General features: G+C 39.7%; 1 protein-coding gene across 4 annotated transcripts in view; it reads left to right on the top strand.

Annotated features, from left to right (window-relative positions):
- ATP8B (ATPase phospholipid transporting 8B) overlaps positions 1–24,297 on the top strand; it is a 940,482-nt gene that overhangs the window by 601,404 nt on the left and 314,781 nt on the right. For all 4 annotated transcript variants that reach the window (XM_067137969.2, XM_067137971.2, XM_067137970.2 and 1 more), the window contains 2 exons: positions 3,084–3,142; positions 15,259–15,471. In XM_067137969.2, the coding sequence (XP_066994070.1) occupies positions 3,084–3,142; positions 15,259–15,471 (272 nt within the window). The remainder of the gene's footprint in view (positions 1–3,083; positions 3,143–15,258; positions 15,472–24,297) is intronic.

Here is a 24,297-nt window from a genome sequence, read left to right on the forward strand (position 1 = left end):
TCCATCATTTTTGTCCTATCTTTGTACTCCGTCCCGAAGATACGAAATTTGCACTCAGAAGATTTTTTCAGAAAAGCCTGCTAACTGCCAGCACACTAATTTGGAAAATCATAAGTGAAAAAATAAAACGTGAATGAATGAAGTGCGTAACTAGCACTGAGGAAAGAACATGTGCCAGCTGGCGAGGCCTGTTGCACTCTTCTGGACAATGATTAGTGAATGAAAAATATAGAGATTTTTGGAGTGTGTTGCTGGGATGAAAGATGACAGGACAAACCGGAATAAACTTGTTCCACTCCGCTTTTTCCAGCACTAGTCTCACACGGAGCAGCTGGCCCCGTGGTGTAGGGGTAGCGTGCCTGCCTCTTACCCGGAGGCCCCGGGTTCGATTCCCGGCCAGGTCATGGATTTTTACCTGGACCCGAGGGCTGGTTCGAGGTCCACTCAGCCTACGTGATTAGAATTGAGGAGCTATCTGACGGTGAGATAGCGGCTCCGGTCTAGAAAGCCAAGAATAACGGCCGAGAGGATTCCTCGTGCTGACCACACGACACCTCGTAATCTGCAGGCCTTTGGGCTGAGCAGCGGTCGCTTGGTAGGTCAAGGCCCTTTAAGGGCTGTAGTGCCATGGGGTTTGGTTTGGTTTTAGTCTCACACGGAGGCACCTTGGAAAATCTTAAGTAATTTTAAAGTTTTCAAAATGAAAATAAAAATCCAAATTAAACAAAAGGAAATTGTTATAAGATAGGAAATAAAATAAAACGAAACTCACCTCAAAGAAATATTCTGAGGTATTTTTCCTTGCTGCTGTTCTTCAACGAGTAACGTTGATCTGCCAAGTGATGTCCAGAGGCGACCAATTTATCTATGACAGTAACTTCATCCCACAATTTCAAAGGGAGTCCATTGAATTAAGTCTTCAGAGACTGCCAAGTGTTTACCAACAAGCGGTTTCTTTCGGTTGTTTTGATGCTATGAGCAAAGCTGAAACTTCCACTGCGATACCATAGTAAATTCAGCTCCTTTGTATACACCAGACTTGCCATACAAACCACTCATATCACTTGTTTTTTTTTTTTTTTTTTTTTTTTGAAACGCTGAAAAGCACTTCAGTACTTTACTTGAAGGGAATCTTCTTTCTCACTTTGTCAAACTCTCTATTTTCACCTTCCTCAGAATCGCATTTGCAATACGTTAAATACTTTCCCTTGGAAAGAATAAAATAAAGATTGTTTCTCACGCGCATTTCTTTAAGAGTCTGTATTGCAGAATTAAACTTGTTTTCGATTTCGCCATAAGAAACCTTCTCCTTTTGCATTGTTGTACTTATGAGGGACATTACACACGATACATCTAACGGAAAACCCACCACTAGAGTCTCTGCGACAGCTTTCCGTACAGCCCTGCAAATTTACAGAGATCTTTACTCAATACTTAACTGTTTTCAGATTCACAGATTAGGTACTGCATGATGAAAGGGAAGTCTTTGAAAACTGCTAAGAAACAGTTTAATGGATGGGATCCCACACTACGAAAAATAAAGTTATCGGCCAAAGAAAGACAAGGGCCAGGGCCACGAAGGGCGTGAAAATTAAAGACTCCCCAGACCTCCATACGTAATACCGTCGGAGTCAAAAAAGAATAAGAGTTGACCAAGCGAGGTGGGATAGGATAGATGAAAGTAAGGAGCCTGACATAAGTAAGGGGAAGCAATGCCAGGACTCAGCTAAGGGCTCTAAGTTCAGAGTCTCCGGGGCCCCTTATGACAGGCAGGGGATACCATGGATATATTCTATCATCACCACCACCACCACACAGGGGGTAAGTGCTGACTGAACAAATTTGTCAGTTTGTACACTCCTTAAGTGAATATCGTTCTATTGGATACTTATGGGAAACACACCATCTCCAGGACGTACAGGAGTCGTGTAAGCTCGAGCTTCTTAGGGCGATGACAAGGGAGAAGGGCTTCAAGTTATATTTTTGCCCGGATTTCAGGTGGACTTACCAGAGTGAAACAGGCGCAGGTGCGGAGTTGCCACTGCTACATTCCTTTATTGCTCAAAGTCTGACAGTCATTCTACTATTTCTATATTATGTGCATTATTGCTGATGTTTTTATGAAAATATGTACCAGTACAGTAAAAGCATTCATTTCACTAATGTATGTATTCTACATTTTTCTTATTTTATAATAAAAGAATTCCCCACCCCAAATCCCGGACAATTTTAGTGGGGAGGCTCCTTTTGAGATAAAATCGTCGCACCCTGGGTTACTAGAACAAAGATATTAATGGATCTGCCATAGAGGGTAAGAAACGCAGAAATAAGAGACGAGTTAGAGCCACGGAAAAAGTTACTGTGTCTTTTTTTTTTTATCAAGTTGCTTTAGGTCGCACCTACACAGACAGTTCTTATGGCGACGATGGGACAAGAAAGGGCTAGGAGTGGGAAGGAACCTCCCGTGGCCTTAATTAAGGTATAGCTCCAGCATTTGCGTAGTGTGAAAATGGGAAAGCACGGAAAATTATCTTAAGGGCTGCCGACAGTGGGGTTCGAACCCACTATCTCCCGAATACTGGATACTGGCCGCACTTAAGTGACTGCAGCTATCGAGCTCGGTACTGTGTGTTATTGAGGCGCTTATTTCATTAGCATAGTATTAGAATTACACTATATTTAAATTGTGTGTAGGGTCTATGTATGTATGTATGTGTGTATATGTATGTAAATGATAATTTCACTAAATAGAGTCGGTGCATTTACACAGTAGACCTACTCATAACGTTTTACTACATTAAAGAGAAAATTGTACTAACTTTTGATACTGAAAAAATTGTAGAGTATGAAAATAATATTTAATAACGAAGTTTTGAAATTTTCCAGTAATTTAAATAACACATTTGTTTAAAATTCGTGTTAACTTTTGGGATTGGATATTTGGACTTAAATGACATTTTCCGGGGCCGATGACCTAGATGTTAGGCCCCTTTAAACAAGTATCATCGTGATAATCATGACATTTTCCTACTTGCAGTTATAAAATATAACTTAACTGTTTATATATCATCCTTCTGTTTCAGAGACAGAGCGCCGGATTAGGGCGAATGATCGAGAGTACAACTCGCAGTTCAACTACGCGGTAAGTCACAGTATAACTAAATTCTCAGAGGAATTTTAACGCATTTTGTAGACCCATAAAAGTGATGTAATGGGCCAAAAGACATAGTTTTCCACATTTATGTTCGTGTATTGCAATATAATATAATGTAGGAAATTGTCATAACTTACCTTGGACAAACACTATAGGGTAATCAGTACGAAATTCTGAAGTTAATTTTCAAGGGAAAATAAGATGATGTTAGAGAAGAGTGTCCTGGCTGGGAAACATTCAAGATTGGATTGTAAGATATACGAAACCCTCAGGATCTCTTCTACCTTGCGGAAAACAGAGACAGATGGGCCAAATTGATAGTTAAAGTCAGGGGGACCTGACATGGCACACTGAAGCAGAAGCAGAAGAAGAAGAAGATGAAGAAGAAGATGATGATAATGATGATTCGGGATGACAAGTTCCCTTCGTAATGGGTTTGATTTGTAGTAGGTCGAAGTAAATAGCGATGATTTTCTTAAAATGTATTTAAGATAGCCTATTATGCTTTCCAAAAGAGTCTGAAAAATGTTCTGCTGTATGTGTGTGTCTTTACTTTTTTTTTATTGGCAACATGTATTATCTTCGAGTGACAAGTGATAATAATGGAAGTTGTGTTATTGATTGGGTCATCACTCGGTAGGATGGTTTGATGCAACGCTTCCTACCACCTTATCCTATGCAAACCTCTTCATTTCTACATAACTACTGCATCCTACATCTCCTCTAATCTGTTCGTCATATTTCTGTCCTGGCCCTTCCATCGTTCTCCTCTCACCAACTTGACATAGTATATCTTAATGCGTGATCCGATCTACCCATCTCACCTCCAGTATTCTTATGTAACACCACATTCCGAAAGCTTCTATTCTCTTTCTTTCTGCGCTAGTTATTGTCCGTGTTTCGCTTCCGTATAGTACGATGCTCCACACGGAAGTCTTCAGAAACATGAACTGGTCTATATTTCATGTCCTTACTCCTGCCATCACTGATAATTTTACTACCCAAGTAGAAATATTTATTTACTTCCTTTAAGACTTTTATTTCCTAGACTTCATTCGACTGCATTCCATTACTCTTTCTTCTAGACTCTATCCATTCTAATCAGTATTTTCTAAAGATCTTCTCTAGAGTCAATTATTATTATTTTTTATTTTTTAGCCAACATAGGACTACTTAGGTTTATAGAGGTTGTTCTTCTTTTTGTCAACCCAATATTGTTTCATCCTTTCTGAACGTAATTTTCTTTCTGCTTCTAGAATCACTCTTCCTATCCTCTGTTGATTTTCATCTGTAGTCTAATGCGTTTGTCTTTCAATATATTGAGTGTATTTGTTTTGTATTTTAAATCTTCTATTGTAATATGCAACTCTCTCATGTCTTTAAGTTCTGTGATCCATCTAATATTATTCTTACTCTTCCATAAGTTTTCTATTGTTTTTCTACTGATTCTATTTTCTGGTGACCGTATTATATGCCCTAAGAATGATATTCGTTTCTTTTTCATTGTAATAGTCACAGGTTATATTTCTTTATAATCTGTTTCATTGGAAGCTGGTCTCCAGTCTCCGTTTATTTGATCATTTTTATTTAAGCAGGTTCTCACTATTCTCCTTTCTAACTTGAGTATCTATTGCAACTGTGTTTGTTGTTTTGAATAATGTTTCACATGCATATGTAATTTGTGGCTGGGTGACTGTTTTTGAAGTGTTTCAGTTTGGTTGCTATTGAGAAACACTTTTTATTATATGTATTCTTGGTAACATGCTGTGCTGTAACCAGTTTATCTATTCTATTTTGCCATGCTGGTTTTTCGATCAGGTTATATGTGAATTATTTCACCTAAATATTTAAATCTTTCTACAATTTTTATTTCTTGGTTTCCCAGCTTAATTTTGTTTGGAAGTGGAAGTTGAGTTAGCATAATTTCCGTTTTTCCAAACCAATATTCTGAGCTATTTCCTGCAAAGATTTTATTTGTTGTTTTGTTTCCTGAATATCATTGGCCAGAAGGGCTAGATCATCAGCAAATCCTAGACAGTTCAAGTGTTATCCTTCTGGCTTCCAATTTTTTATGTTTTTCGAGTTGCTCTTGTACCATTCCCTCGTAACGTATTCTAGTGCACAGTTAAAGAAGAGGTGACACTCCGTCGCCCTGTCTAAAACCAGTTGTTACCAAGAATGGTTAAGAAAGGTCTCCTCTGAACTACCCAGTAGGGTTGGGCAGACCGGAACATTCACTTGTTCCGCAACATTAGGAACTTGAGGCGGAGTGTTTCGGTACAGAGTGCCGAGACACGGGACACAGGACACAGGACTGTAACTGCGTCCTAGAGAGTAGGGGTGGGCAGATCGGAACATTCACTTGTTCCGCAACATTAGGAACTTGAGGCGGAGTGTTTCGGTACAGAGTGCCGAGACGCGGGACACAGGACACAGGACTGTAACTGCGTCCTAGAGAGAACTTCGAGAGGCAACAGGACATGCTCCGCTTCAGCTGGAATGTGCCTGAACCGAACGTGCTGTGCCAAGGCCGCACTAGATGTATTAGTTGGCCTTGGCTGTGTCTGCCTGTCGATACCGGCTGTGTGCCGCCCTGTGTTGGAGTGTCAACATTTTTTCATCCAGTTATATCTTTAATTCCAAAGCGATGACCCGTATTTTTCTTGGGCTTAAAAGTTTCCTTAAAGTCCAAATTAATTTTTAACATCAATCCCCGAGAAAGTGTTGAGGGAAATTTTCGAGATATTGAAGAAAGTAAATGGAAGTTGAGAGGGAAGGAATTCGAAGTGCAGAGAGCATGGGGCGCACATTGGGACGCAGGCGAAGCAGCTAAAGCAGTGCAGCGCAGAGCAGAGCAGATTTTTGTAATCCACACAAATCATTGCACCATCGCAAGTTGACAGACAGGCCAGGATAGAGCAGAGCAGGCCGGTTCTGCACGTACTTCCGCCTACCACGAGATGTCCTCGAAACACAGTTTCCTGCGCACGTGTCACGCAGTTAAGAAATGGAGGAGAAAATTACCACAGCCATTCAGTCTCACCATGTTTTGTAGGTACTATGTGAATCATGTGGACTGCAATGCAGTATGTACGTATATATGTATGTATGTATGTATGTATGTATGTTCGCGAGTAAATGGCTGAACAGAATTTAATGAAAATCGGTATGTAAATTCGGGGAATAAGGCACTACAGTCCAGGCTATAAATCATTTTATTCACGCTGCGTAACAAGGTAGTTTAGAGAAAGGCCTAAAATGTAATCCACCGAGCAAGTGGCCGTGCGGTTAGGTTCGCGCATCTGTGAGCTTGCATTCGGGAGATAGTGGGTTCGAACCCCACTGTCGGCAGCCCTGAAGGTGGTTTTCCGTGGTTTCCTATTTTCACACTAGGCAAATGCTGGGGCTGTACCTTAATTAAGGCCACGCCCGCTACCTTCCCAATCTTCCACCCTTCTTCCGTCGTCGAAAACCTTCGATATGTTAGTGCGACGTTAAACAAACAGCAAACAAAAGAATGTAATCCTCATATATCAATGAAACAGTCCATGACTCAAGTTCTCGCAACATATAGAATTTAAGACAAAGATCTAATGCTGATTATGGAGAGCATCATCGCCGACTCCGTCGCCGTCATCCATCATCACATTTATGTGAAGAGATAAATACAGAAAATCATTTATCATGTCTTGTCAAATATAAATGCAAACGCGTTCACAACAGATTGTCAGTGTTGATTGATTTTAGTATCTTGTGTCTTGTGACAACTAGATGAAAATCTAGCAGTACATTTGTAAATACATATTTTTCCCTCTCCCCCACTGTGATCCTATTAATGAATTTACCATGCAAGTTGGTCGTGCGGTTAGGATCGCCTTGCTATGAGCTTGCATTCGGGAGATAGGGGGTTCGAACCCCACTGTCGGCAACCGTGAAGATAGTTTTCCGTGGTTTCCCATTTTCACACCAGGCTAATGCTGGGGGGGGGGCTGTACCTTAATTAAGGCCTCGGTCGCTTCCTTCCCATTCCTAGCCCTTTCCTATTCCATCGTTGCCATAAGACCTATCTGTGTCGGTGCGACGTAAAAAATATAAAAAATAATCATGAATTAAATTCTTTGCTTAGTCTATATGAACGCCGAACATCGGTAACATAGAAATATTGTTCAGTCTCGTAAACTGCGAAGGTGGTTGTTTTTATTGCGATTGTCTTAAGCTGAATAACCGCGTTGCCATCAGCACAAGGGAAATTGTGAAGATGACTAACAAAATGAGAAAAATCGCGAATGCTTGAAGAAAAAGAAAAAAGAGCCTCTTTATACTGGATGCCCCAGTATCACCGAGTCTAAAGAAAACATGTTATTTCTGAAAACCGACGAGACCCTGCGTGGCAATGTGCGCTCACGTCCACTTCGCAATTTCGTAAGTTTCGCGGTGTTCTGCTCTGCTCTTCCCTGCTCTGCGGCCAACTGCTTCTCAATGTGCGCCCGGCCTAACAGCAGGAAAGTACAACAATGTATTCATCATTTTTAACTCCTAAGCGACGACCCATATTTTTCTTGGGCTGAAGTTTCCTTAAAGTCCAAATTAATGTTTAACGTCAATCCCCGAGAAAGTGTTGAGGGAAATTTTCGAGATATTAATTACTCACTAATTACTCACAATACAGGCCAATACATTCAACTGGTGAAAATATTCTTGAATTGGTTACTTTTAAACACCTGCACTGCCATTGTAACCGTGTTATGTGTATTTTATATTGACCGGAAAAATCTTAACCTAATAGCAGCCTTTAACGTGATTATTGGGCGCGAATTTCAGTGTTCCGACTGTTCGTTCACGTTCCCTGCAGCTTTATGGTGGACCATGGCCATAACTACACACAGGCACACACCACACAGCACGTTCCGTACAGGCACACTCCCAGTTCCCATTGGCGCGGAGCATGTAATGTTGCCTCTCGAAGTTCTCTCTACACTGTGCAGTTGCAGTCCCGCGTCCCGTGCGCTCGCTGCACAGTTCAGTAGTAGGCGAAGGGCAGTGCATAGTAGCGCTTCTGATGGGACAGCGAGTCATTGTCTCCGGCTCGCTTGAGAATGTTTCGGAACAATTGACACTCGGTGTTCTGGAACAGCGGAACATAACTGTGCACCGGCACCTTGTGCCGAAACAGGGACATAGTTCCCAACCCTACTACCCAGTGACGACGCGTAACGTTTTGAAAAGTGTTATCACACTCCTTCTGAGAGTATATTGTCGCACGCACCGCAGCATTTTTATGAACAGTACAGATGTAATTTCATAATAGTCAAGACTTTTGTATAAGCAAAGCAAAGCAAAGCAAAGTCACCTCCGTACAGGCCCTTGGAGGAGTGGAAGGTAAAGACTTCCACCATTGTTAACCTCGGCACATGATAGGGTAGAGTGGTTAGCTCTACGCCCGGCCGCCTTTGCCCCCAGGAATTAACCTGGTACTCATTTTTGGTGTAGGCTGAGTGAACCTCAGGGCCATATGCACCTCCGGAAGTGGAAATGTCGTTTCTTAAATTTTACGACTTCCTGGCGGGGATTCGAACCCACGTCCTTCCGGGCGAACCGGGCACGCCTTTACCGCCTCGGCCAGGCAGCCCCTACTTTTGTATAACATGATGAAATGGCACATAATATATTGAACACTAGTGGGCATCAACATCATAGAAACTAGCAGTCTCGATCTTGCACTAATTGAAAATAGTTCACGTCATGAAAAACGTATGGCAGGCTACTCATGCACTCATAAAGTTTAAAATTAATTTCTAACGGAGCTTCAAGGCTTACCTCAGTATTTCCTATTTGTACTTCAGGTCGATACGACGGCATGTTGTGGCATCAGAAATATCTGTCACAGCATCGTAGAAATGAGGCCTCTTCATTAAGTCACTCAGAAATTTCTTCTCAATCGCAATCAAAGAAAATGCAAAGAGCCTATCCTGTACTTGTGAATTTCTTTGGAAGGTGTGTATCCCTTTTAAGGCTGAGAAGCTTCTTTCAGCGGAAGCGCTAGTTGCCGGATTGGTGAGAATGAGGTCAATCAATTTCATTGCTTCTGGATATGCTTTTTTAAGACCACTGGTGTGCAAATATTGGTAGAGGTAATATGCATTCTTTTTCACAAGCTCGGGCTTCGTGTAGAGGACAGACAGTTCACTTTTAAGTTTCATGCAGTCAAAATTTCGTCCATAGGTCTTCACTAACGACTGATAGGCACTCTTCGGGAACTCCTTCGCGAAATTATTAAACCTGTCAGTATCAGTTAACTGAAGGAACTCCAGCTTGTTAATATCAGAAAATCTATCTGATAGTTGCACGGATATGATGTCAATTATTTCCAAATACAATCGGAGACATGATGGTTCCTTAGTTCCTATAAAATCATTTCTCTGGCGCTTTTGAGCGTAATCTTACCTCCCTTCATTTTCTTGTAACTTTGACCACATAGTTTCAAAATTATTTCTGGTTGTCTGCAAAAACGCTTTAAATTGCTGGATCTCTTTGGAGCAGAAAGCAATATTACATATTTTCTTTTGAAGGATCTGATACAGAACATTAGATTGAGGAAGCACTTCAGCAAATAAATTTAATAAGAAATAGAAATCAGTCTTGCAGGGTAACATAGTAACCCTTAGCTTGAATTCTCGTTCCACCGTCCCATTCGTCTGCGTTATCTTTCATTATTTTCTTTGAAGAATTCAAGGAGATCTGTATAGAGAGAGGACACAACTTCAACGAGCCTACCAGCATATGTCCATCGGGTAGGCGCCACTGTTGGTAATCGTCTCTGTATTACTTTGCCGAGATCAGCGGCCCTTTTACGGGATGTTGAAAACAACCCTGCTAACCCGGACAAGGTCCGAAAAAATACTTTGCATTCCTTGATGTGGTTAACAGATTGCTGTAATACCAAGTTGAGCCTATGGCCATAGCGGTGAACAAATGAGGTGCCAAGATGCAAAGAGCCTTAAGTCCACAAAAAGTGAAAATTGAGATAAGACCAACATTTCCTTCTTCACATCATTTAGCATTGATTAACACTAGCGTAGAGCTTGAAAATGCCTTCTGTCTTGCTTATTTTGCAGGTTAAAAATCATGGACTGTTGCAGAGACCCGTAGGTCCACTGCCAAGCTTGCTGCATGGACCCTTATGTCCAATCACTAAAGAGAGATGCAAGTACCATTATGTTCACAGCCATAAGCCTCTATATACTAGTGGAAATGTAGCAAACACCATTATGTAAACTCGAGTTATTTTAGTTCCGATTCTTGAAATTAATGACGAAATCAATAGAAAGCAAATTAAAAATGAAAAATAAATAATAATAGCAGATAATAGCAGATACAACATGTCCGCCTCTGTGGTGTAGTAGTTAGTGTGATTAGCTGCCACCCTCGTAGGCCCGGGTTCGATTCCCGGCTCTGCCACGAAATTTGAAAAGTGGTACGAGGGCTGTAACGGGGTCCACTCAGCCTCAGGTGGTCAACTGAGTAGAGGTGGGTTCGATTCCCACCTCAGCCATCCTGGAAGTGGTGTTCCGTGGTTTCCCACTTCTCCTCCAGGCAAATGCCGGGATGGTACCTAACTTAAGGTCACGGCCGCTTCCTTCCCTCTTCCTTGTCTATCCCTTCCAATCTTCCCATCGCCCCGCAAGGCCCCTGTTCAGCATAGCAGGTGAGACCGCCTGGGCGAGGTACTGGTCATCCTCCCCAGTTGTATCCCCCGACCCGATGTCTGAAGCTCCTGGACACTGCGCTTGAGGCTGAGTCCGAGGGAAAAACCGACCCTGGAGGGTAGGCGGATTAAGAAAGAAAGAATGATACTACATACATAAATGAAGAACAATACTGCACCCAAATATGGTAATAGTGTCAGCTTCGCTACACTGATTGTCATCTGTAATGTGGCATTTTCCACTAACGCCTAGCAAACGGATAATAATTCCTAGATCATGTACGGGAAACATTATTGTGCGTGGAGAAGTTCTTTATAATACAGATTATTCTGTAGCTGAGTCAAGTTTGAAAAGAGGAAAGAACTGGGACGTAGTTCAACCTCAGATTGTCCTTGAGGGAATTTAAAAAAAAAAAAAAGAAAAGTGAAGGATCTGAAATTCCTGCTTGAAACACACTTCACAGAACTGGAAAAATTTAGAAGACCTGATTTTTTTTTAAAAGGATACACTGACTAGACAGGATGAACGGATTGGTGATAATGACCCAGTTCCACATCTAGAAAAAGATGTAGATGATGACTTATTAGACATTCCGGAAGGAGGTGAAGTAATGACCATTTAAAGCAATTGGATTATTACAATGTACATTTTTCTTTGGCTGTTGAAGTGACTTAATTGATATATTTTTCGTCTTCTGTTCTTCATTTAAGACAATGTTTGAGCCATAATTTTATACAGCCTGAAGAATGCCCTTTGTGACCTAGTTTTAAGTTAATAGTTTGTGTAATATTGTTTTGTTTTTCTGTCACAGAATAAAGGAAATATAACCAGTGTAAAACAAATGGAAATAATATGTAGTAATTAAATGATTTTTCAGTTTTTCTTCCTTCCTCCAGTCCACCTAAGTTTGTTCCCAGTATTGTAGCATATGCCATTAATTACATTGAGCTGTTTACTGTTGCAAATACCCTTATGTACAATGTAATGCAGCAAAATGCCTTATGTCCAAACTAAACACTTACATATCTAGAGAATCATAGAAATTTCATTTCTCTCGCACATGAATTTTTTTTTCCTTTCTAATTTTATGCTGAAAGAATTGTGATCCTAACTTTTGCACATAAAAAATGACACGTTTTTCTTTGTTTGTGAAAAAACAATTATAATGGACTTAAGGCTCTTTGCATCTTGGCAACTCAAATATAGTCTGGTCATGTTTATCCCTGACTAACTTCTGAAATCCACTGTGCTGTACTGCCATCACTGCTACGCCATCAAATGGTTCTGCTACTAAATTTTCACCACACTGAAATTCTTGTAACACTCCAAAGAGATGTTTAGAGTGAGAAACAGCAGAACGGCGGGTCTGTACTTTCACCCAAAATAACGGAAATAAAGTTTGCTTTCTTAACCTAGTCTTTAATTTCGCTGGTCATAAAAGCTATGGCTTCAATAATATCACATTTTGTATATCGGATGAAAGTCCTGAGAAAACTGTAGATGTTTCTAAGTGGTGCCGAAATACGTCATCTTTCTTAGCAATTAAGGCTAGTACGAAGGACGATCAAATATAAACGGGATTTTTGTTCCTGAATATCAACAGTTGATAGGACTGACCCTACGCTTCTGCTATGCTTAGGTGGGACCGCTAGGAGTGGGAAGAATGTGCTGTTAGATATTCTCACCAATGCGCAATGCATAATTAAAAAATTTCTTGCACGTGAAGGAGTTACAGTGGCGGAAGTTTGCCGGAGATTGATTGCACAGTTCGGTGATCAAACATTGTCAAGGATGCGTGTGTTTGCCTGACATTAAAAGTTCAAGGAAGGACGAGAACGTGTGGAAAATCAGCGACACGATCGCCGTCCTCGAACCAGCATTACAGACGAAAACATCCGTGCAGTTAGACGTTATTGACGACGATCGTATCAGAAATTGCAGAACAAGCGGAATCAGTTATGGGAGCTGTCAAGCAATCATCACAATGCGACAATGCGCGTCCCCATACTGCAGCTCTGTCCCCAAGCTACAGGAAATGCACTGGACTACACTTGATCATCATTATTACAGCTCGGACTATCGCCCTGCGATTTCCATTTGCCCGCACCGCTTAAAGAAGCTCTAGGAGGGCAACAATTTGAAGATGATGAGAGTGTGGAAGACTTCATGCGCAACTGGCTGGTGATACGACCCTGTTCTTTTTACGATGAAGGTATCAAAAAGCTGCCCAAACAGATGCATTTCCAAAGCAGAAAACGATTTGGAAAAAATTGCAATTGCCTTGTGTTCTTCAATAAATGAATTTAAATAAAAAATAAAATCCTCTTTATATTTGACCACCCCCTCCCGCTTCGTAACTCCCTATAATTACCTCTGTTATCGGATACTTCAGTTTCTCAATGACCCCTGAAAGGTAATCCTTGCTTTGAAACACACAGTATCTGGTAAAGTGTTGACAATATATCTGTTATTTTTTAATAGCTTATTATGCTCGTCAATTTTCTTTCTGTACGCTGTACTCAAAGAAAACTATTCTGGACCTTCCGAACTGAATCATATTGGCAACAGCGTTGATGGAATGAAATGGCGTATGGCTTTTAGTGCCGGAAGTGTCCGAAGACAAGTTCGGCTCGCCAGGTGCAGGTCTTTCTATTCGACAGCCGTAGGTGACCTGCGCGTCGTGATGAGGATGAAATGATGATGAAGACAGCCATTGGAATTAACCAATTAAAATCCCCGACCCGGCCGGGAATCGAACGCGAAGGCCAGTACGCTGACCGTTTAGCCAACGAGTCGGACAACAGCGTGTGTTTGAGATACCTCATGGTGTCTCTTTAAAACTCTGAAACTAAAAAGTCCACACCGTCTTTATTCCAAGCATTATTTTCTGAGGGAAATACAATGCATGGCCAACAGTATAGTTCATTCATTTTTGCACAACCACATAACCAGTCCAGCTTTATGTACCACGAGTCATGAAAATATCGTACTGTTCTTTTCGATTCCTTGAATACATTTTTAAGAGAAGGCGTGGGTTTGCCTTTTTCAATTATGTTTTTCTTTTCTTGAAAAGTTCCTAGCGATAATGGCGTGTTCATTAAGCTTTCTATTATACATGAACATTCTGGGCCCGCCAACTCACTTATTTTCGAGGTGGAAGCGACAGCACTCATTTTAATGTGCAATACGTTGTGCATTCGTATAGGTTATCCTTATATAACATAAATTAAATATAAATTTACACTTTAACAAGAGAAGTCACACCGTATTCTAATAGAAAACAATAACACAATAATACAACGATGCACTGTTAAGCGCAGCGGAACGAACGGACGGAAGAGTTCAGCACCAACGTTATACGCTTTTGTTTCCACTTTCCACTGTGGTAACACGACCGGAGGACGTAGCACGCTACATCTCGGTGTCGAGGGGAAAGGGGCCCTGCTTGGCTCAGGCGCAGTAGTACTCGCCTAGCTGTTAGAAAAGATTCAAAGCGTAACCACTGCATGGAGTGGTAACAGCCTCTCGCTCAGCTTTGACGGTGGCAAAGAGTTCTCGCGACACGTCCAGGTGAAGAAACAAAAACATATATTAATATTAAAGAATATTCGATTTTTATAGTTTCAAACTTTTACCAGTGGTAACAGTGGACACTAGCACACTTTGCCGTCCGCCTCGCGGTGTAGGGAGCAACGCGTCCGCCTGTCACCCGGCGGGCCCGGGTTCGATTCCCGGCCGGGTCAGTGTTTTTTAATTATAATGATTAATATCCCTGGCCTGGGGTTTGAGTGTTTGTGACGTCCTTATTCTTCCTTTCCTCACACACAACATTCCACACTACTGCCATTCCAATTTACATGCAGGTTCATACAATATGGTGCCACTAGGGGCAAAAGATCCACATGGGTCGACGCCCCGAAAAAGCTGTCCATACGCTGGAACAATTTCAATAAATTCATTTAAATAAAACAAAAAATCCTGTTTATATTTGCCCCCCCCCCCCCCCGTAACTCCCTGTAATTACCTCTGTTATCGGATTCTTCAGTTTCTCGATGACCCCTATTAAGAAAATTTAAAAAAGCACGCTTTGACACTGAAACTACCTTAATTTTTATAGTTTTCCTATAATTCCATGAACTATTTTGGTGCTATTTGAGGATTAAATCAGCCATTGGGCTGAAGACTAACAGACAGACAAGCAGAAAGTCAGCCTGTTGAATCTGTTCCATGACCTATCCCATAAAGTGTATCCTGCTTGCATCAGTGAATGTGATCATTAGAATTTCTGTCAATTTTATATTTGTATTTTTATTCACAGTTTATTTTATCCTAGAAGCCAATTTTGTGTAGACTTGGCTGCCCTTTTTGAAATTTAATGATGTGTCATTGGTATTCCAGAATAACTACATCAAGACTTCCAAATACACCGTGCTGACGTTCCTGCCATTGAATCTGTTTGAGCAGTTTCAACGTTTGGCTAATTTCTACTTCCTGTGCCTATTGGTGCTGCAGATGATTCCTGCTATTTCATCACTCACACCTATCACCACCGCTGTGCCACTAATAGGAGTACTAGCACTCACTGCCATCAAAGATGCCTATGATGATTATGTAAGTGTTCTGTACTTTAATGTAATGTATTTGATGTTACCAGCCTCCTAATACTCCATGTTTTAGTGCCTCTCGGAGACTTTTTAGCAGTACTGTAGAATCTATATGTTTATTAGGTGGCATGTCAGATTAAACAGAATTAAGAACAAATTGCAGATTACCAAGGAATTCCCCCCCCCCCCCAAAAAAAAAAAGAATTGATCTTGGACGAGAATGTAGTGAATATTATCCAAAAAATCATCCTCTTGTGCATCAGCCATCAGCTTGAAGGGTGACTACATTTTTGAAGCCTTGATTTTTTTAGTATGTGGCTAGTATTATCTCATTTACTTCCAACAAATGGATAATGAGTATCCTGAGTACTTATAACTAAATTATATTAAATTGAGTAGTTCATGTCCATATAAAACTTATATTTACACTACTCAGGGAGGTCACGGATAGACGTCTAAATTGCAAATGCATTCAGTTGATTTATTGTCGCCAGCAGCAACTCCTCCATTTCACCAGGAAACGTACATAGTGGGCATGTTTGGACGATACACTGAACTGTCTGACATACAATACCACAGTCACAGCTGGGTGTGGTCTGTATTCTGTTAAGAACAGTGCAGTGTTCTTCAGAATCTGGTGGCCTGGTTAATGTACAGGGCAATGAAAGTTGTTCTGGGATAGCACTAACCCACGATACTATGAACAGTAAAGTCATGGTCAGGGTTGATTTTGTAAATTCACTTACGGGAGCACATTTATGGGTGTGGTATGTGGCTGAGGATGGATGGTCAGAAAGTTGGTTCATTCTAGAGTGTTTTTTGCGATGACGCACATAGTCTGGCTAAGTTGAGTGTCAACGAGCTTGGTGCCAGAGCTGTTAATCCAGACTGCGGTGCAGTATTCTGTCACAGGAAACAGTACCACAAGAACAGAAGTTCTCACTGATAAAGCTGATAAACCCCATGCAGCCGACAGAAATGCATACAAATAAAATGTTCTTTCTAACTGTTTCTAACTCAGTGACAATATCTTTTATTGGTGAAGTAGGAGGAGTCACATTATTGTTATCTGTGGAAAATGACTGTTTAATATCACACATATAGAAAATTTTGTTATTCTAAAACAACAGTTACATAGGTACTAGTGAGAATCACAAGAGAGACAGAAGCTGTTAAATTAATGTAATGCATAGGCACAGTTTCAACAGTAATAATTATAATATTATTAACCACATCATAAAAGAAATCCAAGGCTTTGTTTGGATTAGTAAACTTTGTTAAATTATTCCAATCAACATTTTGTAAACACATATAAAGCTCATAAAAATTTGCTTTGGCAAAGTTATAGACTATTCTCGGAGCAGTTTTGAATTGTTTATATTTTACGCTAGATAATACAATTCCAAAGTTTTTTTTTCTATTTGCTTTACGTCGCACCGACACAGATACATCTTATGGCGATGATGGGATAGGAAAGGCCTAGGAATGGGAAAGAAGTGGCCGTGGCCTTAATTAAGGTACAGCCCCAGCATTTGCCTGGTGTGAAAATGGGAAACCACGGAAAACCATCTTCAGGGCTGCCGACAGTGGGGTTCGAATGCACTATGTCCCGAATACTGGATACTGGCCGCACTTAAGTGGGTGATACTGATTTCCTGATAACAGTTGATACCTATTTTTTGGTACTCTTCAATTTACATTTTTGTTAGTTAATACAAGATCCATTGTTCTGCCGAATTCATTTTGAACAGAATTATTTAAATATAAATTGTAAGCCTACAAAGACATAAAATTTGTGAGGGAAATACATTTAGCACTTCCTTGCAGCAGATTACAGCCAGGATCACTGATTGGTAAATTAAAATCTCCATTAATAATGATGATATTCTACTGTAAATCTTTCAACACTTTCACAGATACAGTAAAATTCATTGGGTATGATTCAGTTTTAGAATTTGGAGGGAAACATGTTGAAAAACTAATACAGTGAAACCTCGTTAGTGCGTTCCTCGTTAATACATTTTCTTACTTAGAACATCCTAAATTCTCATCGTATTAAATCTATATAATAGTACCTTGCTTATCGCGTCACGAATTTTCGCTATTACTGCTTTGTACGATCACATTTTTCCTAGCCCTGAAAATGTTATCTGTCATTCCTTGTGAAAGAAACATTATTTATAACTCAGGAAAGAACTGTCGCCACTGTTGCCTGATTACGGAAAAAGTGAACCTATTTGTGCTTGTATTCCATTCAGAAGTAAGAAATGTATTTTGTGTTGAGTGGTACAGTGACGTTTTTTCATGTGATATGGTAGCCTATATCTGGATTTGGAACATAAGGAACATAATCGTGTGAAATTGACTAGCGTGTGCATATTTGTCTTGCGATAGCCTAGGTATGGATATGGAAAACATGAAATTCCTTTTTAATGAAGACAACCTTAAAATCTTTCAGGAAGTGACTGGCATCCACATCTTTAAGTGTGCAGAGGTCGCGAATGTTGAACTCGCACCTTCGAGTTTCGACTCGATCGATTTTTCTGCTAACACAGACAAGATCGTGTTTTCATAATCATCCTTATCTATCACCACTGTCGCGTGCCCGTTTTCAGCAGGGAGAATGATTATATTAGAACTCTCCCTTAGATCTTTTAACGCCCGGCTTTCGCCTAAGTTGGACTTAGGTGGCTTAGCGGTCTTGAGAACTCTGGAACATTCTTGTGTAATTTCCTCAGCCTCTTCAGGTGTGAAGTTATGTACCGAGGATTCTATAGATGTAATAATTTCCTCAATTGGAATTCTTCTCGGCACTGCAGCAAAGTTGAGACCTTTGGCAAGAACTGCCTGTTGGGTTTTATTTATAGGCATACTGGACAAATTTACGACAACTTTGTTGGCATCAAGTCTAATGGCATGTGGTTTCTGCATCTGACATAACCTTTCATATTTGGAAATATGCCTGCCCCTTGCCTGATCTAGTATGCTATTGGCTTGCACTGCAGTAATACGATTATAAAGACCTTCCATAATTCCTCATTTACGAAGTTCGAGAGGCATAGATGCATCTGTAGCAACTCCTTCGAGATGATATCCAGCTCCTTACGAGTCTTCTGTGTCCTCTTTATCAATAATGCCTTGCTTGTACGACGATAGATTCTCATGGTTTTTGGTGTTCTGAAGGTATGCTTCAACATAACAAAATTTGGTAGTATATCATGTTCCCAGCATCTTAGGAGAAAGGTAAGAGATTAAATAAGACACATCTTCTTGTGTCGTAATCTACTAAATTTGGTCATCGATCGAAAAATATCCTCCCCATAGAGGTTTCTGATATTATCATTTAGACTTTCATGGCTTGTGTAACTATTCATGATGTATATTTTGGGTTTATGCTGTGTAATGAACTATATAAACACTCAATGCGTTCAAAAGGAACCGTGCCTTTCTTCATCAGGAGAAACAGATAAATGAAATATGACGCATCAAAGGTTGCTAAGAGAAAGCAACTTAAAATGGTACCCTAAGATGTAATTGGGACACCATTTTAACCCCCATGCTAGAGACAACGAATGGCAACAGCAAAGCATCATCATCTAATGCTTCTGATAATAGGTAGTCATGATTCAAAGTGGTTGTACCCTGTATCGCAGTTGAAATTATCTGGGTGTTTACGTATTTCAACCACCTCCCTCATGATTCTTGGGCGATTTTGTATTATGCGTTTAGATGTTCTTGTCACCAAGAAAGAGGACTGATCTTTGGGAAACAGCGTTTATCGTAAGCCTACACACACACAAATAGATATTTCCATACAGATTCTCACAATCACCCTGCCCAGAAACATGATATCCTTACAATTCTAACTACTAAGGCCAGGAGAATTTGTGAAGTGTCAGCTTTACAAGAGGAAATTAACACCTTGAGAATCACCTTTGAGAGCAACTGTTACAGCAAACTTTGATCTCTACAGTTCTGAAACTGATGCATAATCGGATGTCTGTTAAGAAGAAAGATGTAAAAGGAACTGCTTACCTACCTTACATATGTAACACGACGGATCATATTGCTAAAATCTTACATAGGTACAATGTACGAACTGTATTTGGAACTTCAATTAAGATTAGGCAACTCATGCGACCAACTAAGGACAGTTTGCCTAAACTGCAACAACCTGGTATCTACAGAGTTTCCTGTACTTGTGGCAAGGTTTATATTGGGTAGACTTTGAGAACGGTATGCACTCGCATCAAAGAACATAATAGATTTATCACACTCAACCAACTTTATAAATCAGCTGTTGCTGATCATGCCTTAACACCTGGTCATGATGTCATGTTCCAAGGAGTGGATGTTCTTGCCCCCACAAAACAAAATCGCCCCAGAATGATCAGGGAGGTGGTTGAAATACTGGCTACCTATTATCAAAACCATTAGAAAATTATGCTTTGCTGTTGCCATTCATTGTCTCTGGCATGGGGATAAAATGGTGTCACTATTACATTTTAGGGCACCATTTTAAGTTCATTGTGCTTTCTTTTAGCAACCTTTGATGCATCATATTTCATTTTTCTGTTTCTCCTGATGAAAGGCATGGTTCCTATTGAAATGCATTGATTGTTCATATAGTTCATTACACTGCATAAACCCGAAACATAAATCAGGAATAGTTACATGGGCCGTGAAAGTTTAAATGATAATGTAAGAATATTGTGTTCTACTGCAAGAATACTCACTCATATAGAGATTACTTAGTTTTGTTTTAAGCCCCCTTACATTTTGATAGTAAATAGACACACTTTTTTTCTACTGTGTCCATAGCGTACAGCAATGCATCAACATCATTTACATTTTTTATGATGCAATCAAATTGATCAGTATCTTTTTTAACCTAATATGTTCCAGTCTTGCCTACCCATAAATAAGCAAAATTCTTCTCCTTTTTGAATTTCTGAACTCTTGCAAATACAAATTTTCTATTTGCATTCAAACTCTGATTTATATAAATGGGCATTCCTGTAGTAGAACCTGTATCGTTAACATTGAGATCTCTCTTAATTTTGCGTATACTAACAATCATGTCCTTATCAGTACGGCTCACAAATTTAACAATTATACTGAGGGCATTCTGGTTATTTCCTTCCTATAGGCAATGACAAACATACATACTGTGATTTCATTTGTTACATTTAGATCTAACACCTTACCAATAACTTTTTACAATTTCATATGTATCCTCGTTAGCTACCTGTGGAACACCTACAATCTCAACAGTATTCCTCCTCCCATACTGCCCAAGATCATCTACGCCAAATTTCAGTTCCGACAATTCTCTTTTCAGAGAAGCATTTTCAAGTTAAAAGTCTTCAATTTATTGGAAACAAGCTTTTAAGCTTTCACCCTCAGCCTTTAATAAATTTGCACTTCCATTAAGCTTTTTTTACTACATAGATTCAGTGACTTATTCAGTTCATCTTCTGCAATTTGATTTGATTTTGTAATCACCTTAAGTTCATTGTCAGTAGATAGCAAAAGTTCAAACATCTCATTCATAGTTGGAGTTTCCATAATTTTGCCAGAAAATGGAGAAGTTTCTGAATTTAAACTTATACACCGATTTTTTAAGCACTTTATGCATGCAGTGCCACTTACTATCTGATGGACATAGAAACTTAATATCTTCTTTCAGCTTTGCACAATTACTGTGGAACCAGTTATTGCAGTCACAGCACTGTATTTTTGCATTCACATCTTTGCGACTCACAGCCTCCATGCACTCATCCCACACACTCATTTTTGCAGTTAAAGGATCATTAGTGCCCCTTTAAAGAACTATGTTGGGAATGTTACTATAGAACTGTAATATTAGATTGTCCGAGGCTTTAGGTGCAAGAATCAGTATCGATATGTGCGGAGTAAATAACACCCAGTCAGTTGGTAGCAGCTTGAGGATAGTAGATATTGAATTGTACCTCTTCCTGTTAATGAATATTTGCTCCAATTTGTCCTCATGAAATCTAACTTTATCTTCATATTATGGTCTTCCCTACCTTTAAAAACTCCATTCAAGCTTATTCATGTACAAATACCATTCCACACCATCTCTCCACTAAATATACTGCTTAGTCAAGGAGCTTGTCTCATCGCTCCCAAGTCTTCCCAGACAACAGGTTATAACATTTTTGTAACACTACTCTATTTTATAGTAAGTGGGATTGAATCACGGTGCTGCAAAGGTAATGCAATGAGCTTGCAGTTGTGAACCACAGTATTCTGTAAGAAGGAAGTCAGCTTCCTGATAAAACTATCCTTACACCAGTCTCTTTTCAGACTAACTCTGCTTCATGGGACTAAAAAAGCTGGGTGGACTCAGGATATCTTATTCATAAGTTTAGAAGTACCAGACATGAAAGTAGCGAGAATGATTGCTTGTACAAACAAGTAGGAACTTTGGCAGGACGGTACTCAGAATGAGGAGATAAAGGCTAAGTTAGGAATGAACTCAACTGATGAAGCTGTACACAGTCATGTGAGGCAAATAGAGGAGAATAGGGTACCTAGAGAATAATGTACTCGGCCATGGAGGGTAAGAGAAGTAGAGGGAGATGAAGATGATGGTTACTCATTTTCTAATGATTTAAAGGTACGATGTATAGAACTATACGAGGCTAGTTACAAATAGAGGCTTGTGGCAACATTTAGTATTTTCACAGAGGCTTGCAGACTGAATGCTGAAAGGCATAACAATCTATAATGAAAGTGTGTGTGTGTATGTATGTATGTATGTATGTATGTATGTATGTATGTATGTATGTATGTATGTATGTATGTATGTATGTATGTATGTAGCGGAGAGATGGCGTGGAATGACATTAGTAGACGAATAAGTTTGAGTGGCGTCTTTAAAAGTAGGATAGATCACAATATGAAGATAAAGTTGAAATTCGAGAGGACAAATTGGGGCAAATATTCATTTATAGGAAGGGGAGTTAGGGATTGGAATAACTTACCAAGGGAGATGTTCAATAAATTTCTGATTTCTTTGAAATCATTTAAGAAAAGGCTAGGAGGACAACAGATAGGGAATCTACCACCTGGGCGACTGCCCTAAATGCAGATCAGTATTGATTGATTGATTGATTGATTGATTGATTGATTGATTGATTGATTGATTGATTGATTGATTGTGTATATATATATTATGCCTGTACATATAAGAAAGGAAAGGATTGATCAAGGAACATCTATCCTTGAAATGAAATGGCATATGGCTTTTAGTGCTGGGAGTGTCCGAGGCCATGTTCACCTTGCCAGGTGCAGGTCTTTTGATTTGACGCCCGTTACTGTTACTGTTCTCAACAGATTTGATACAGGAAGCGACCATAGGCTAGTTTGAGCAACCTTCACATTTGATCTCAAACTTGAATGGTCCAAAATGACAAGGGGGTACACTTTTCCAAGAGTACCATAGAGGACTTAGAAAAACATCAATCATCATTTCAACAAGCTCTTACCAAAAAACCTAACCCAACAGAAGATTTGAAATACTTGGACGTGAACGAACTTAATGAGAAAATTACAGTCAGCATTCAAAATGCAGCAAAGGAGATCCCATTGAAGAAAACTAATAAGAGGAGCCGACTTTCACTTAATACCATACAGCTCATTAAGGACAGGAAGACAATGGACAGGGATACAGCAGAATACAAAAATCTTAACAAGACCATTCGCAAGGAAATAAGAAAAGATTTAAGGAAATTTAATAATAACATGATCATGCAGACAATTGAAGAAAATGAAAACATGAAGATTTTAAAGAACAACATGTCTACAGGAAGACCAAAAATTACAAAACTTAAGAACCAAAATGGAGAAATAGTCACAGATAGGCAAAACATTACTGAAGTTGTTAGAGATTTCTACTACAAGCTGTATACATCAACCCTTAATAAACCACCCAGTGATGAATAACTAGCCCAGAATTATACACATGAAGTAACACCGGAAGTAACCACTGCTGAGATTGAAAATGCACTTAAACAACTAAGGAATAAAAAATCCCCTGGGAAGGATAAAATAACAAATGAAATGCTGAAATTAGGTGGAAGAGATCTGCTAGAAGCCATGAGAATACTCATCAATAAGTGTATTAACTCTGGAAGAATACCAGAAAATTGGAAAAATGCTGAAGTGATACTTCTCTTCAAGAAAGGTGAAAAGGAAAATTTAGAGAACTATCGTCCTGTGAGTTTGTTATCATACCTTTACAAGCTCCTGACTAAAATTGTAACCAACCGCCTCACAAGAGAACTGGATTTTTATCAACCTGCCGAGCAAGCAGGATTTCATAAAGGTTTCTCAGCTGTTGAACACATCCAGACTATTCGTCTTCTTCTTGAGAAAACCACTGAGTACAACATCAAGATTCATCTGGCCTTCATCTATATATAAAATTGGATGTTGGTATGTTTGAAGCTAATAGACTCAAAAACTACTGGACCGATTTCGCTGAAATTTTCACAGTTTGTACTTATTACATCTGAGAGGGATTATGAAGTGGTTTGAATGAAATCTGATGTGTTACTTAAAGCTTATTTGTGCTTTTATCAAATAGTGTGGGGGCAGGACACCCCTCCCAGCCCAAGGGGAGAGGATGAAATGTAAATGTAATCGAAAACGACCGATATTAGTGTCGTATATGCTGAGGTAAATAAATGTACACAGGCAGGACAACGTCTGACGGGTTTTGCTAGTTGATTATAAAAAAGCTTTTGACTCAGTGGAGATTTGGGCAATCATGAAGGCACTTCAAAATGCCATGATAAACTCAAGA

The sequence above is a fragment of the Anabrus simplex genome, chromosome 1 (assembly GCF_040414725.1).
Source record: "Anabrus simplex isolate iqAnaSimp1 chromosome 1, ASM4041472v1, whole genome shotgun sequence".
Classification (NCBI taxonomy): Eukaryota; Metazoa; Arthropoda; class Insecta; order Orthoptera; family Tettigoniidae; genus Anabrus; species Anabrus simplex.